The sequence below is a fragment of the Filicampus tigris genome, chromosome 1 (genome assembly GCF_054856515.1).
Source record: "Filicampus tigris isolate MCC_2025a chromosome 1, RoL_Ftig_1.0, whole genome shotgun sequence".
Taxonomy (NCBI): Eukaryota; Metazoa; Chordata; class Actinopteri; order Syngnathiformes; family Syngnathidae; genus Filicampus; species Filicampus tigris.
In genome coordinates, this window is record NC_141217.1 from 11,913,880 (window position 1) to 11,931,558 (window position 17,679).

General features: G+C 43.3%; 3 protein-coding genes across 3 annotated transcripts; 2 read left to right on the plus strand and 1 right to left on the minus strand.

The window, feature by feature from the left end:
• Positions 1-1,820: 1,820 nt before the first annotated feature.
• On the minus strand, positions 1,821-4,321 carry LOC147152772 (uncharacterized). Its single transcript, XM_086044480.1, has 3 exons — positions 4,174-4,321; positions 2,913-3,005; positions 1,821-2,067 (listed from the first exon to the last, which is right to left on the minus strand). The coding sequence occupies exons 2-3, from the start codon at positions 2,984-2,986 to the stop codon at positions 1,821-1,823; spliced, it is 321 nt and encodes a 106-aa protein (XP_085900606.1). The 5' UTR covers positions 2,987-3,005; positions 4,174-4,321.
• A 3,875-nt stretch (positions 4,322-8,196) lies between these two features.
• LOC147152773 (transcription factor HES-5-like) lies at positions 8,197-9,270 on the plus strand. The gene is made up of 2 exons (XM_086043004.1): positions 8,197-8,308; positions 8,412-9,270. The coding sequence occupies exons 1-2, from the start codon at positions 8,252-8,254 to the stop codon at positions 8,829-8,831; spliced, it is 477 nt and encodes a 158-aa protein (XP_085899130.1). The 5' UTR covers positions 8,197-8,251; the 3' UTR covers positions 8,832-9,270.
• A 4,781-nt stretch (positions 9,271-14,051) lies between these two features.
• On the plus strand, positions 14,052-15,427 carry her12 (hairy-related 12). Its single transcript, XM_086043860.1, has 2 exons — positions 14,052-14,268; positions 14,675-15,427. Exons 1-2 carry the CDS (start codon positions 14,200-14,202, stop codon positions 15,059-15,061), a joined length of 456 nt encoding a protein of 151 aa, XP_085899986.1. The 5' UTR covers positions 14,052-14,199; the 3' UTR covers positions 15,062-15,427.
• Positions 15,428-17,679: the final 2,252 nt, after the last annotated feature.

Here is a 17,679-nt window from a genome sequence, read left to right on the forward strand (position 1 = left end):
TGTCCAGCAGGATGTGCACTGACACCATTACCCCCCAGCGCTGTGTATAAAGGGTGCAAATTGTTTTTTTCACAATGTAATCCTAGTGCCCTCCTCAAAGATGCTAACACACACACACACACACATTCAAAGCGGCAAGAAAAGCATAATATTTAATTGCATGCTAGTGAGTAGTGAGGAGGTACACAGCCTGTGTAAGACCGCCAAGTGAAACCTTTTACTTAAGTGAGTTGGTATGTAAAATAAGATATACAAATAATTTGTGACCGAGGTGACACTGGACCCCCTCATAACTGCTTGGACCCCCCCCCCCCCCCAGGTGCCACTTCAGATAATTAACGTGTCAAGACAACTGCGCTGCAAGTCTTGCACCACTGCAGTTGTGATGTCTGTTAGTACCCTCTACTGGTCAAACGTTCATACTACAGATGATTACAGAAGATTAATTTCCCAGTGTCAACTAGCTGTGAAGTTGGAATGTTAAATTTAACATCTGCAGGCTCCTATTTTAGTTCAGCATGTAATTTCTAAACTTAAAGTCTACCTGTATATTCCTAATTTTGACCTCTGTTCAACTGCATAAACTCAGCCCAATGGGCAAGACCTACTCAACCATTGGCCAGCGTTGGACAACTCAGGGACTCAGAGAGCTTTAGGCTGGGCAGGGGAGGTGCTGAAAGCTTTTTGCACTCTTCTTTTACAAGTGGAAACAGGCTTCTGCCGTTTGAAAAAAAAAAGTGCAAACTTAATTTTATTACTGCAGCAGTACTTAATTTTGTAGCATTGATAGCAATGTGGGGAAGCCTTTTTCTATATAGTTCTCCCGTGACGTCACACACCTCTGGACAGCCGCGTTCGCCATGCTGACGATCTGCGCATTGTTTTGTTCCAATGCATATTGAGCGTTTGCATGGATAAATTTGCCAACATAAAACATTGTGAATTACTGTGTTGTTGCAACATTACAAGTGGGAGGGACAAAGTCTCATATTACCGTTTAGCGGCACCAATTTTGAATCAGGGCGAGAAGACTTAACATTTGTAAGTACCGATCACATGATCAAAAGCTAACAATACAGTGTGTGGAAAGCACCCTTTGGATTTATCTGGATTTCTGCATGAAATGGTCATAAAATGTGATCTGCTCTTCATCTAATCACAACAAAAAACAGACACGGTTTGCTTCAACTAATAGCACAAACAGTTTCCATCTTTTTATTGGACACAACAGGTAAACAGTCACTCACTTCACAACAAGCAGTAGTTTGGCTGGTAGCGAATAAGTCTTCAAAAAGTGGCCTCAGGCTATTTAATGCCACTACTGTCAAACGAAACATAAAACAAGGAGAATTACACAGAATTTGTGTATTTAAAACAACCACATAGAGTTTGTTTAGCGGAATGCTAACAAACAATGCAAAACGCCCCAGATGCCATTCGCTTGACCCGAACATCATTGATATCGGAATGTTAAACCCTTTACTATAGTCTCGGTCCCTACCACTATATTTATTTCAAATTTCATGGACATTTTAAGAAACATTTCTTTAACACAAAACGACAACAAAATAATATGCATCAGCATAAACAAACGTCCTTTGTACAAAGGAATGTGGCTTTTTTTTCCCCTTCACAACAAACCTCGACAACGTGGTCTTTTTGAGAGCACTTTCAAGGAATATTAAGGCTTATGGTGTATATAAAATAAATCAAGGCATTCAGTCATTTTGGAGTTAAACCCCCTAATTAAGATATATATATATATATATATATATATATATATATATATTCAGTGAAACCCAATGTTAAGATTCCATCGGTCACTGGCAGGACAGCGGTGTGACGTCATCAGCGGGCGAGGGGAACGAGCGCAGGGCCTCCCTGGACGATTTGGTGTAGCCGTTGTGGAAGATGATTGCTTTCTTCACCGTGAAGAAGGACACCGTCTTGTCCCACGCGTCCGAGCCCGAGTTGGACATCCCCGCGCTGAGTTGCCTCTGCAGGGCCGAGCGCATCCTCGCTGCTTTGTCTGTGCACTTCCTCTCCATCAGCATCACCTTGCACATGCTTGCGATGGGCATGGGGGACACATTGGAAAAGTAAGTCTAGTGCAATAAGCCCAGGCCTTCCGTTTTAACGCTCCTGTTACTTGTACATACCAATTGTATTTGAACCGACAAATTCAATTAGTTGATCATGTATCAAACACCTGTTGTGAATTTGCCCTTCAGCTCTTTGTGAAAGCAAGTTGCACAAAAAGTACTGAAAAGTTGTCTCACAGGTTCAGACAAGGTCAAATTAAGTTTACCTGTAAAGGTTACAGTGTGTTTTACATTGATCCCCAAAAGACCAATAATCCCAATTTTAGGCAGCCTTTGTCTCTTAAAACCTCTGACAACATGAACTCGATTATCATCTGAAAAGCATTGCACTAGTTGGCTGTTATTAATGCCAAGAGGATGGAGCTGAATCCAAAACTGTAGGAAGTTGTACCTAAAACTGCCAAAGAAGAAGTATAGCACCTCAATTTCCTATTTGTAAAACTTATTAAATGTATTAAATTCATTTGCTTGGCTTTTTTGATCAACCAATCAGAGAAAGGAAAACTACAGTCCTTTTTAGGCGAATTTGGGATCCGATTACAGGAGGCGTCTCATTTCTAAAATATTGTCAGATACATTTCAAGCTCTGATTTGGAAGGCCCTGGGCAGATTAGATTAACATGGCAACATATCGAGTTCTCAAATCTGATTGGACAGAAACATTTAACTTCCACATAAGCACACTGGAAGCAGTGCAGCCAATAGAAACGCTACGAAATCAACAGAATAGGCTGTTGAGAACAAATTAATTGAATTTTATGGAACAAATGTGACTTTAAGAAAAACAGTTGTAAGCATGTCTACACTTACGTCGTGTGTTGCTCAATCATGCCGGCGTCCACGTCGTAGTCCAGACTCGTGTCGGCTTGGAGAAGATTTGGCATGACAGCCACCCCGAGGTCCCTTTTTTATACGCCCTGCCGTCGATTTAATGCGGCGCCGGTTCTCACGGCGTTCGGCCAATCACAAAGTGGCGTTCCGACAATGCGACATGGGAATAAATTAGTTGAATTCATCACATACAAAAGGCTTCAATCCAAGCAAACAGGTGGGAGGCCACCCCCAACCCTCACTGCCTTACTGGCCGCTAGTCACCCCCGGCTGATGTGTGGTGCATGGGAACACAGACGCAAACATCTGCCCCACTATGTCAAAACACACCAACTGACCAAAATATGAACCAATCAAAACCCAGCAGAAGGGCTTCAAAAGAATTCTTGATAGAGCCCTCATACAGGATTGTGTGGCTGTACCTATAATAAAGTGTCAAAAATGTCAACAACCTGCCGAAGCTCATGCGTCTAAATGACCTGAGGTGCATTTAATCATTGAAAAATAAAGGAAGAAAGACAGAAAAAAATCTGTCATATTGTCAATATTTAGCGCATCACTCTCGCGCTCTCTCTCTATGCCAAGAGAAGACATTCTCTCCCGATTTTTCTAAATATTTTTTCCTAGGTTTACAAGGTTTAAACCCCCCTCTTATGTTACGGGTCAATTTGACAATCTAGGAAAAGCGCATGTTTCGTTAGCCCAATAGCATAATTACCAAAGTGACCTGTAGCAACATTAATTTCAAAATATAGTATAGTGCTTGCTAATTTTTTTTCCCTTCATGTCTGTGTAAATTCTCACTTACCCTAGTCATGGTAATCCACAGAGGTTAAATCGAGCCAACTGAACTCTCCTTGTTTGTTGAATTAGTTGTGTTTTTTTCTTATTATCCCCAAAATGTTTTTTAAAAAATGACTGAGCAATCTTGCTACTAGGCTAACAATTGTAAAATGAGTTTTAAACTTAGTCTACTGGCCTTATTTTTCCACTTTTAAAAACAAAACATTTAAAAATCAATAATTGTGTCATATACTTTTTGGATGATTAGCGCCTCACATTGACCCATGAACACCAATGGAAAGAAAAAGACACAACGGTGGGTGCTTCAAATGGGTCAATTTGACCCGCAACATAACAGAGGCCTAAAATGTTGCCGTGACTTATTGTCACCTCGAGCTTTCAGGAAAAAAATACAACAAAATATGGCCAAAAGTACATGTCGTAACGTGTTTCTCACCAAACAGACAGACGCACACGCACGCGCGCCCGCACAAAGTGTGTGTGACTCAGTCTCTATTTCAGCCTCCAGTTCACACGGTGAGCATCTCCCAAACTGACAATAGCTACCATGAGTCCAGATGGTGTGCCTGGAAGCCCTGTTGACAAGCCTGTGTTCACTTCTACGTGTGTGTGTGTGTGTGTGTGTGTGTGTAAGAGAGAGAGAGGGGAGTGTGCATGAGTGGGGGCGGGGCGTTACACTCAATATCTCTGTTGAATAGGGCACACTTCCTTTGTGCGGGCGGCCTCAGTGTCATTAACACAGTAGTGTGGGAAGCTCGGGAGCACCTCATCTCCCACGTTCAGCACAAGGCAAGGCGAAGGAAGCGTGTGACCGAGACGTGGCCAGCTGCAAGCCTGAGTGTGGATGGGTGGTTGTGTGTGCGTGTGTGTGTGCGCGTGCGTGCGCGTGCATTGATTTCAGGGATTCTTAAACTTTTTGGGTACAAGTAGGACATTTTTCCAAAGACCCCCTATCGTAATCCTAATGCAACAAAATGACCACATGTACCATTAAATGATGAACACCATTAAAAAAAAATTGTAATGTTACTATAAGAATTTTTTTTTTTTGGGAGGGGGCGGGGGGAATTCAAATATAATGGCAATCGAGTCACATTTGTTGGAATTTTGTCAAAGGTTAAAGTATTTACAAGAGAAAAGATGTATTTTGTCGGGATTATAAAATGTAATTTTGAGAATGTGTCTCTTCCACAATGAGTTGGTTGAGTTGAGATTTCATTGAAAAAGATGCTTACATTTACAAAAAAAAAAATAGGACGGCATTGTCAAACAAACAGGCCTTCTTAATAGGGCATTTTTCTAAAAACAAATGAAGGAAAAACATTATTCTTGCAGTGACGCCAGATTTTTCTTAATTCATTCTCTGCCAGCCATTTTACAACATTTTGACATTTTCAAGACCCACAGTATGATTTTGTCACTCATTACGGCATACACCGTAACACCAAATGAAAGAATAGACTCTCTCCTTTCACCAGGGAAAAAAAAAAGTTGAATTCTGCCTTTATCTTTTCTTTTATACTCAGCAGTAGAAAAAAGGGAGGTTGCCCAAAATGTAGCCGTCCCTCCCAGTGGACTCACGTGTCTCATCTCATCTCTCATCTCTAAAATGGGGCATCGATGTCATCTATTTGTGGTGTCCAAGCTGTGATTTGTTTTATCTGTGCTCTGGCCCTACACTGTATGTGGATATGGATTTAACGATACGGTAAGTGATACCAGCATAATAAATGATTGCAAATTATTTTGCTGACCCTGAAAGGTCCCAGGGGCCCAGTTGGGGAACCGCCGGTCCATATAATCCTTACCTACCCTGTTTCACCCACTCGGCCACTTTAATCTGGATCTGTCGTTGGCCTTGTCCTACTCTCTGCTCCACCCTCTCCTGCAGTGTTTCTCATCCTTTATCGAGCCAAGGTACATGTTTCACATCGAAAAAAATCTCGCAGCACACCACTTAGCAAAACGATTCACAAAAAGTGTCTATACAGGGTCATTATGTACCTTGTGGAAGAATATTTGATTGTTTTGCCCGTTACTATACGTGGTTGGAAAAAATAAATGAACAAAACGTTTATTTCAATTAGATTTTTTTGGGGGGGGGGTCAAAATAATTGACATGCATGGCAACTCAATGTGCTTCACACAAGCAAAGGCGCAACGAGCTAAAGCATTTACAAAACGCAACTAATGATAGTCAGAAGCGATGCAGAGAAAACAAAAGTCGCTTATCAAATTTACTCAAAGAACATACGTTGAACACATGTAAACGCTTTAACAGAAGACTTTAAAAATAAAGGAACAAAATAAAAGTAAGTTTCTAAAATTAGCAGTAGACCATACTGTAAAATGGATTTTAAAATGTTTAAAAGACCTTCATGAAAAGGCATGGGGGGGGGAGCATCATTTTTAACCTGGATTGAAACGCATTTACATTTACACACGACTATTGGCAGCCAATTCCATTTGTCTGCTGCATAACAGCTAAATGCTGCTTCATCATGTTTGCTTTGTACTCTGGCCTCCGCTAATCGACCCACGTCTGCAGACCTCCACTGTACCGATGACATATAGCGCACATTCAAGGAGCAGAGCCAGTATGCTAACAACACAGACAGACTAATTTACATCCATCCATTATGTGCAGCGCTTATCCTCGTGGACACAAATACATGAAAGAGACAAGCAGTATAGCGGAAAAGTGTGGATGTGAGCTATAGTGCAGAAGTGTGTCAGACCGTGGGAACAGCGGTGCAGGCAGGAGTGCGTCGGATGTGTGAACTTGTGCTGGGAGTGTGTGGACACTTTGTGTGCGTTTACACAGTGACGTCTACTGTGAAGCACGCACGCACGGCATCAAAGGGACCCACTGACACGTTCAAGTCAGTGTGCACAGTTCTCGCGCTAATTTGGTGTTGATGTCCACTGACCAATGGAAACAGACAGCAGGACATTTGCTCCATGCGGTCTGTCTGTAGTTTGTACATTTCAATCTGCAATTACCCCCAAATGAAATTGTACAAATGATACATTTCTGCTCCGCTTTCAATCCGCTTTCGTTGAGTTTCCCCTTGAGGTATTGTTAAAAGTAAATAAAAGTAGGTCACTTATTGTTAACAAATGGGTGTTTGCAAATGTAAAACAGATTTAAACATTTTAGTAAAAGTAAGAAAAAAACAAAATAAGTGCTATGTTTTATGAAAGGATTTTGCCGTCAGTTAACATTGCCAAGAGTGCTAATCTAAGACTCAAGATGTCATCTTTGTCCCTTCGTTCTGTAGCTTATGTTCTTTCTAATAGTACATATCACAGGGATCAAGTCAAACATATGCAACAAATCAAGTCCTGTGCTGTGAAATCCCCTAATTCAGTGATTCTCAGCCTTTATTGAGCCAAGGCACATATTTCACATCAGAAAAAAAATCTCACGGAACACCACTTAACAAAACCATTCAAAAGAAGTGGCTATAGGACAGGTCATTATGTACTTTCTATCATCTGGTGGAAGAACATTTGATTGTTTTGCCTGTTAATATACATGGTTGGCATAAAGAAATTAACAAAACATTTTTTTTTTTTAATAAGAATATATATATTTTTTTAGTCAAAATAATTGACGTTAGTTCATTTTCCCGCGGCACACCTGATGATCTCTCACAGCACACTAATGTGCCTCGGCACACTGGTCTGCCCTAATTAATGCAGTCGTGGTTACAGTGTTGCATCATTGTAAAGGGATCATTTCGATTCAGAAGACCGATAAGGCCAAACATTTCTATTCTTGGCCTGTTTATCCATCCTGTATTTATTTATAACCAATCCAAGTCCTGAGTCTTTAACTGCCGAATTCAAGTCAAGTTACTTGTCATCAAAACTGAACCTCCCTTTTTTTTTTTTTTTTACTTTCAAGTGATCTCAACCATACAATTGAGGATCCTATTTGAAAAATGATTGGTTTTTTTTGTTGTCGTTTTCTTAATAACTGCACTTCGTAAATCGAAGATCTATTTTTTTTGGGGGGGGGGACTTAATGAAAAAAGCATACTGTATACCAATTATCTATAAGAAGCAGATTTTTTTTTTTTTTTTTAATGCGCCACGTGCGCACACTGTCAGATTCACTTTGTGTGTGATTACATCACGGGAGTGCGGCGTGCTTCCCTCGGAGGGTCACCACTTTCCCATATCAACACAAGCGGTGGGTCAGTAGCCCCCCTCCCCACCCCACGTCCTCCTCCAGCGCCCCACCCGGGCTCTTTTCTCTCCCAGTCTATCCCTCCACCTGCTCCCCGGAGACACGCTCCATTGTCCCCGGGGCCATAAACACTTCATTGAGCATGTGGCGGCCCTGCGTTCTTCTGAGCCCTTCCCGGCCTTCCCATTGGCTCGGGGAGTGTGAGAACCTCCGCTGAGCCCGAGACCCACACATTCATATGGAGATTGGCGCGTATAAATACAGGGAGGATCCGCAGAGGAAGGCAGCTCCCGCTTGGAGAACGAGCAGACCTGCAACCATGGCTCCCGCCGATTATGGACCGAGCCACTTCTGCAAGGAGACTTCAGCTCACAAGGTAAACCTGGCGTCTGTCTTGAAATGAACCACGTGTTGCTGCAAAACTTTCAACAATGCCAGTGGACTCAATATTTATGCTCTCTTTTTTTTTTTTTTTTCAGCTGAGAAAGCCCATGGTGGAGAAGCTGCGGCGAGACCGCATCAACACCAGCATCGAGCAGCTGAAATCCCTGCTGGGCCCCGAGTTCCTCCGACAGCAGCCCGACTCCAAGCAGGAAAAGGCCGACATCCTGGAGATGGCCGTGTGCTACCTGAGGAGCTGGCAGCAGCAGCGGCGGCCCTCCTCCTCCTCCTCCTCTTCCTCCTCCTCTAACGGCTACGCACACTGCGTTCACCAGGCCGTCAACTTCCTGTCCCACTGCAAGGTCCAGAGCCCGGCCCAGAGGCAGCTTCTGGTACACTTCCAGGACCTGCAGGCGTCCAGCGGGAGCCACAGAGGCACCCCGTCACCCCCGGCCTCACCCCTCGGCTCCGGCAAGGGTGCCGGCTCAGCCGGCGCGGCCCTGTGGAGGCCCTGGTAGACGGCCAAAGGAGGACAAGTGAAAGACTCTGTGAAGTCGAGTAGTTCGGGTCACCGTGAGGCCGCGCCCCAGTATTCCTTTGGGAGGATTTGATGAGGTTCGGGTTTTACTGAACCTCGTGTGTGGTCACCATGTGACCGTGTGTATTGACTGTGACATCGCACCCAAGTTGGGTTCCGATTTATTCAAGAATTGTTTGTCGTTGATACCATGTATCACTTAAGCGTCCTGCGATGCATCCTGTGGATTCACTCTCGCTGTAAATCCGATTTGGATTGAGCACTGCTGTCACTGTGTGTAGCCGTATGTTTGACACCGCATTTCCCCGGCCGTGTCACGTGCATTGTTCAAAATGGATGTCGTGTTGTACTTTCAGTGATGTTTGCTTCCTTGAGAAGAAAATAAATAAAAAGCTTCAGATGAAGTTTTGCAAATCCTACACATTCTTCATGTGTTTCTTCCAGAAAATGTAAGGCACTTGTTGCGCAATTTGCTCAAGAGAACACTGGAAAATATATCAAGCCTGATCTCTGTGTAATTATTGTGTAATGCTATTATACAGTATATGATATGAATGCTTCCCAATATTTAATAAGATGGGGCACGTATTTTACATGACAATAAAAATCTCTCAGCACATTCCATAACAAAAATGTCACAAAAGATCCTGAAATAATGACAATCGGTCCCGATTTACTCACAAATTTACAAACTCAGTGTGGAATCTGGTTTTGTTTAGTTGAACACAATTAACAGCAATTATTCTGCTACAATGAATTATATAGGTATGTTATTCGTCATACATATTTGATCATTTTCAGACTAGGTGAAATTGGATCATTTCCCATGGAGCACCTGATGATCACTTCACGGCGCACTAATCTGGTTGCCAATCACTCCATTATAATATTATTTAGCATCATTTTTATTAATATTTTTGTGTTCACCCTCCTGTAATGTGGAGGGCCAAATTGACCCACCCATCCACTTTCTACAGTGCTCGTCCTTGTCAGGGTCCCAGGTGGGTCGCAGCCTATCCGAGCCGTTTGTGAGAACTGACTCAAGATCACGATTGCCGCCGGTAGCGAATGAACGCAGTGAGAGGGTCGAAACTTATTCCTAAAAAGCAAGAGGGGCTAATCATTAACTTGAATGAACGTGAGCTGCTTTCAGTACGCAGTCAAGTGCTGATCATTGTGGTGGCGCACATGAGAAGGATTTTTACTACACAAAGCCCCCTTCCCAAATGATGCAAATGTGAATGAGTTGCACCCACATACTTGATTTCACTGCAGGTGTCCGCTGCCAACAAGCTCATGTTCTCATGCAAGTTTCATCTGGTTGGTGCACATTTGGTGACCGCCGCCCCCTCCCTTGTGTCCCCCTTGTGTTGTGGAGGTCTGGGGCGTGCTGTTTCTTGCTTGAATTATGTGTCAAGTGCCTCTAAAGTCTTTGACAACTATTTGTGTGTGTGTGTCTGCGTGCACGTGTGTGCGTGTGTGTGTGTGGGTACAACTTGTGTATGGAATGTGGTATTCCTTTCCTGGGACTTTCTCAGGGTCTAGTTGGCCGAGCCAGATGGCCCCGCAGGCCCAAGCCGCCGCCCCCCCCCACCCGTATCCCCACTGCCCACCTCCCACCTCCAACACGAGATCAAACACCGTAGCTAATGTGATGTGTAACAAGACACACTTCTATTGTTCCTGCCCAGGGGCCCCGCTGAATGGCCGCGGACTGTGGGAAACCGCAGAGAGCACACTCACAGAGGGACGACTTGACGGGAAGACGCTCTCTGCCGCCGACCAGCCGCACTTTATGGCAGGAATTCCGAAGCTCTGCGAGTGGGAGGGGAACTCGTCTTCACACACACTTGTGGGCAAAAAAAAAAAAAGAGACCTCCGGCAGGCCCAAGCAATAGGGAAGACATAAAGAAGACGACACATAATGAAGCTACTGTGTCTCTGGAAGCCACACTGAGGAGAAAGACATGTTTATGTGCTGAGAACTTGAAGTAGATAGCTAGATAGATGAATAGATAGATAGATGGATAGATAGATAGATAGATAGATAGATAGATAGATAGATAGATAGATAGATAGATAGATAGATAGATAGATAGATGGATAGATGGATAGATAGATAGATAGATAGATAGATAGATAGATAGATAGATAGATAGATAGATAGATAGATAGATAGATGGATAGATGGATAGATGGATAGATAGATAGATAGATAGATAGATAGATAGATAGATAGATAGATAGATAGATAGATAGATAGATAGATGGATAGATGGATAGATAGATAGATAGATAGATAGATAGATAGATAGATAGATAGATAGATAGATAGATAGATAGATAGATAGATAGATGGATAGATGGATAGATGGATAGATAGATAGATAGATAGATAGATAGATAGATAGATAGATAGATGACAGAATTATGGAAAGGTGGATGGATGGTTTTACGATAGAAAGATAGCTGGATGGATGGATGGATAATGGATGGATGGATGGATATTAGAAAGATAGAAAAGTAGATGGATGGATCAGGCAGAGCGATGGAAAGAGAGTGGGATGTATGGATTTAAGATAGAAAGACAGACAGATAGCTCGATGGATGGATCGAGATAGAAAGACAGACAGACCAACCGACTGATGCATAGACATAGATGACAGATGATGGAAAGATGGATGGATGATAATAGATGATAAATGGATGTATTAATGATTGAAAAATAGATTGGTGGATGGATGGATTGAGAGTTGGATGGATGATGGCAGGTAGACAGATAGTTTGGGGGTCATCACAGGGAAGACAGTTGACTCGATCCAGATGGTGCTGAAGTTGTGTGCGTGTCCATGTGCGTGTGTGTGTGCGTGGGTGTGCGCTGGTGTGTGTGTGCACGCGTGTGCGCACGCGTGTGCTTTTTCCCTTCAACCACAAAAGATCAATTAACATTCCCAATGGAGCAGGGAGGCGCGACATGGGGCTTTTATAGTTCATTGAGCCTGATGTTGGGAACTGGTGGGAAAGTGGGCGCGCAGGCCTACTCACGTCATACTCACATCTGGGGGCCTACTCCATTGCTCCAGCACTGCGCTACTCCCTCTGAGGTGCCCTAACAATGCCATTAAATTGACACTAATCTGACATGTCCCTTGTAGCCACATGGCTTGCGGCCAAAGTGTGCCGCTAGTGTTTTAGTGCTGCAAATATTATTATCAATCAATTTATAGCCCAGACACTACATATCCAAGAACCTCCATAACAACAATATGCAAACACAGTCACTGGCCACTACATTAGGTACTTGTACACTAATCTAAATCTGGGGTGGGCAAAATATGTCCGACAGGTCACAAGAAGCCCGCTCCATTCTTTAACTGAGCATTTACATTTTATGTCATGTTTATTGCATTAATTCAAATGTTTCCCCCCTAAAATTGGTTATTTAAACTGCATTTATTTCAATTGTATATTTATTTATAGCTTTAAAGGGGATCAATCATGGCTCAGCTTCAGAAAACAGGTGCGCTGTGATTGGTCGTTACCTGAGCCCTGAGCAACTGTGATGTCATTTTCAGTCGACAAAAGTGACAAAATGGCCGTCCCCTGAGATGGCTAAAAACAGGTGGATTAACTTTTATTCCATCCATCCATCCATTATTTATACCGCTTCTCCTCACAGGGGTCACGGGTGGGCTGGAGCCTATCCCAGCTGTCTTCGGGCAGTAGGTGGGGTACACCCTGAATTGGTTGCCAGCCAATCGCAGGGCACACAGAGACAAACAAACATCTGCACTCACAATCACACCTAAGGGCAATTTAGAGTGTCCAATTAACCTACCAAGCATGTTTTTGGAATGTGGGAGGAAACCGGAGTACCCGGAGAAAACCCACGCAGGCACGGGGAGAACATGCAAACTCCACACAGGGAGGCCGGAGCCGGGATCGAACCCACGTCCTCGGAACGGTGAGGCGGACGTGCTAACTAGTCGCCCACCGTGCCACCCGGTTCTTTATTATATCATATCTAATAATGTCAAGCTATTAGTTCCGTAAATAATTTTACATGTAGCCTACTTCAACGTTTTCTTAGATTATTTATGAGATAATTTGTTAATTTATTGTAAATTATAGAATACAAATTTTAATAAGATAAATACTTGTGATTGGTTGGGGAACCAGTGCAGTGTGTATAACCCCGCCTCTCGTCTAATGTCAGCTAGCATGGGCTCAAGGACAACCACAACCCTGGTGAGGCTAAGCCACCATAATGGCACACTCCAATTATAAAATTGGACGATTGCTGAGAAGATGAAGACAGGTGCTGGTCCTTTGCCTTTTTACATCGCTCTCAATGCATGGATCTCTATATACTTTTCCAAGTGCATTGTGGGTGATTTTGAGTGCCCTAACTGTTTGTTATGGCATTGCTAAAACAAGAAATGTAATGATTGCCCAAGACTTTTGAACATTACTGCATATGTGTACAGTTATACATGCAGCACATCTACCCGTTCATGTGCTAGCGGCTACATATTTATTTAGACAGCTAGCTAGCTAGATAGACGGACACACAGACAGACAGACAGACAGACAGACAGACAGATAGACAGATAGATAGATAGATAGATAGATAGATAGATAGATAGATAGATAGATAGATAGATAGATAGATAGATAGATAGATAGATAGATAGATAGATAGATAGATAGATGTGTGCCTTCATTTTAACGACTTTCTTTCTTTCTGTTTGTGTCATGTGTCATCTTCAACACCGGTTATGTACAGGGTAACGGGGACGCTATACCAGCTGACTTCGAGCAAAAGGCGAACTACACCCTGAACTGGACGCCAGCCATCTTTCTGTTCATTTTTAGAGATACAGAGTATGCCACCTGTCCCCAGGAAGATTTTATATGTCCACTGTTCCTGTTTGTGTGACACACTTGCACTTTATAGTGTTTTAGTGCCGTGGCATTTGGTCTTGAAATTGCAGCAAAGCCCTCTTTGAAGCCGCGGCCACATGTCACTCCCTCTAATTTTGAACTCTTCAATATTGTATTTTCACCATAAATGTGCGCAGTGGTGAGTTACTGTGCCCTGCTTTATCAATCATTGCTTATCTTGGGAAACATGCCCGGCACAGATACATGACCTCTGGGTTATTGATGCCTCTTCTATTGTTGTGTTGAGAGTCCCAGTGGTCAGAGTGTGGGAACCCCAGCCCGGCCTGAGCCACATGCCTTTGTTATGCTAATGTGAACCTATAAAAAGAGGAGCAACCCATGCACAGACACCAGAGCTAACACTACTGCCAGAGAAGAAGCTTCTCCTCTATACCTGCACAGACATGGCACCTTGCTCCTCCAACTTCTCCTTCATGCAACACCCCGGGATCTCCGAGAGGGACAACATCAAAGTAAGTCTTGGAGCAGAGTTTTTCTCAAACATGTCACTGAATAGCAGACGTACCTACAGGCTGTCATAGAGTCTTGGGGCAGCCACATCATTTTATGCGGCCCGCTAAAGCAAACCATGTGCGCCTAATTCATGTTTCTTGCTGAAATCTGAACCCAAATGTAATTTTGTCTTAAATTTTAATAACCTTGTGATGACATTGAAAGCAGTCTGTTACCAAAGCCTTTTAAAAGTGAAGAAAATGTGTAATTTAGCAAGACACCTGAACTAGACATCTAGGATTTTATTTTGCTCTAGTGTTTGACACCTTGAGTCCTGATGGCCCTCTGAGGTCAACCATGATTACAGTGTGGCCCAAGACAAAAGTGATGTTGTGCTGACCTCCACGTTCCCTCTCTTCCCTTCAGTTGAGAAAGCCCGCCGTGGAGAAAATGCGCCGGGATCGCATCAACAGCTGCATCGAGCAGCTAAAGCTCATCCTGGAGAAAGAGTTCCACAAGCAAGAGCCCAACTCCAAGCTGGAGAAGGCCGACATCCTGGAGATGACCGTCAGCTTCCTGAGGCAGCAGCTGCAGCCCGCCGCCGGTACGAGTGGCGGCGACTACGGTCGGGACTACTCTCACTGCTGGAGGGACTCGCTGCACTTCCTCTCGGCGGGCCCCGGCAGTTCGGGGGCCTCACTGCGGGCTGAGATGGTCCAGAGGGACCGCGCCTCCTCTCCGATGTGTTCGCCCAACAACAGAGGCACCAGGCTGCACGAGAGCAACGGCGGCGCGGTGTGGAGGCCCTGGTAAAAGACTCGGACCCCTCCTCACTTAGTAGGAAGTACTATTTCCAGCCCTGCTCCTTCCTCAGCGTCTCATCATATTGATGGAGACATCAAAGCCACAGCTCTCAAACCTTTGCTTTGACTGTGATTCACCATTCAACCTTTTTTTCTCTGGTTTTGCGTGATGATGGTTTTGTTGACCCGTTTACTCCAGTGGAGTTTGATATCTTGCTCGATTGTAACAGTGTATCTCTGCCATGCGTCGTGCTGACAGCCCATATTGAGAATATTTCTCTCTTATCGTTGGATGAACTATGCCAAATTGTATAATGCTGAGTGATGTGACGTCTATGGTCGTGCGTGTGAATGTGTTCCTGTTTTTGCTATGACATGTATGCTCTTAAAACCTATTTTGTATGACAATTAACAATAAAAATGATACAATCATTGCAAAAAAAAAACATATTGCTCTGCCTTTATGACTCTGTAAAGGTGTTATGTACATTTTTTTTTTCACATTTTCAACAGAAGTTCACAATTTTTTTTCATCTGTTTGTACAGTACAGATAACACAATGTGACCTATGGAAAAAATATCTTAGAAAAGCTCTAGAAAAAAATACAACACAACAAACACACACACACGCATAAATATGTACAGTATATTACTATATAGCTTTTTTTGATCCATGAATACGATTCTTCTTTAAAATAGAACTGACTCAGCCTTACAGGCATCTTTCTTACATTCTTCTCATACAAACAATTCTCAAAACTTCTCACTTGCAAGTTACTTCCGCCCATGAGCATCACACTCCAGCAGCGAGCCTTGATTTGCGAGGCTCTGTGGAGGTAACTTGAACAGGGTATTTTGCTCTGAAATGATACGCCAAACGCGTACAACTAATATGGTATTTGAATTTGGCTTTGCAAGTAAAACTGAAAGTAAAACTACCTCTCGTCTGTGCTCTTTATAACTGCGTCCTTTCAGATGAGCTACTGCCCCCTCATTTATGTTGATAACTTGACCAAAAATATGGCCGTAGCTTGTATTGTTTTGGACGAGTTGTGTTTACTAAAATTCTGGCAAAGTAGTAGTTGCAGATGGTGGTATAGTGGTCGGGACGTCTGCCTCACAGTCGATATATCCTGAGTGCAAACCTTGGCTCCAGCACACCTATGTGGACTTTGTTTTCTCCCTGTGCTTTCTCTGAGTACTCCTCCTCTACAGCTCCAAAACAAGCGTGTTAGGTTCAATTAAAAATTGTCCATACGGGCTCTGAGATTGACTGGCCACCTCTACAAATTACCTGGCCCATCTGTCCAGCTTCAAAATCCCAAAATGTGGACTGCACGCAGTCTACACCAAAATGGCTGACATAACAAATAAAACACTTTTGTTGTCATTATGGGGTGTTGTGTGTAGATTTCAGAGGGGAAAAATGAATTTATTCAATTTTGGCATGAGGATGCAGCATGCTGTAACTGTACGTTGACGTCCTCTCTGAGATCCAGTCGTACTGCGACAAGTCGAGGAGCAAGGAACCATATTTGTCTTTCTTCTGGATGCGCTTGTACCTTGGTGGTGGGCCTGATTAGCATAGCATACCCGTGTGAGAGCACAAGGGGGATGGCCTAGTGTAAAAATGGGAGACACATCAATAACACTCCAAGGTGGGTAGAGTAGATGCAGGGCTGACTACCAGAGATAAAGAATCTAAATTAGAGGAAGAATGATAGGCTGTCATCCTCTTATCAGCCTACTGCTCTTATCTCTTCTGCCATTCCCAGGCAGAAGATCCCAGTGTGAGTCCAGGAACAATTAAAGACTGGATTGCATGCATAAAGGAGGCCTCCAGGGAAGGGTATACTGCCTGGATAATTGATGTGATATGAATGAAGCATTGCGACTGGCTGGTGACCAGCCCAGTCTGTTCCCTGCTTCTGACCTTAATTAAGACAAGTGCTATCGAAAATAAATGGTAGGATGAATGGCGCATTAGAAAATAGATGCGATTTGTAGATTGTCGTTGCATCATAATAGTTTAGATTTGCAGTTTCAAAACAGGTTATTAAAACAGTTAAATTTCAAGCCCCTCTTCAACTTGAGCCACAAAAAAAAAAAATCTGGAGAAGCCGAGCTTCCATGTGTCCAACTGCACTTTATTGGCCCGCAATAAAAGTGGCGCCTGTTGATCAGAGGCACACTTTGCCTGTTGACCGAGCACACAAAGTCGTGCGCGCGGTACAGACTGTGGGAAAGCCCCGCTCGGACTCTACTCACACGTCTACTCGTCAATGGGGCTGACCTCCCAGCCACAAAAGACCTTTTCATCTCCTCTCACAAACAGAGGCTAACAACACTGTATGTACGTGTGTGTGTGTGTGTGTGTGAGAGAGAGAGACACAGAGAGAGAAAGAAGACAGGCCAATTGTGCCTTTATTCAAAGTGTTAAATGATCTCTTAAAAAAGATGTTGCAGGGTTTTTTTTTTTTTTGCAGCAGCTACCACTTGTTTTTGACTCCCTGAAAATAGAAAATGCCTTGTTTTGACTGACTCTGCCAAAATGAGAATTATAACAAATAATTATGAAGTCAATATTGAACTTCTTCAGTTCAATACAGTGGTACCTTCGCATACAAA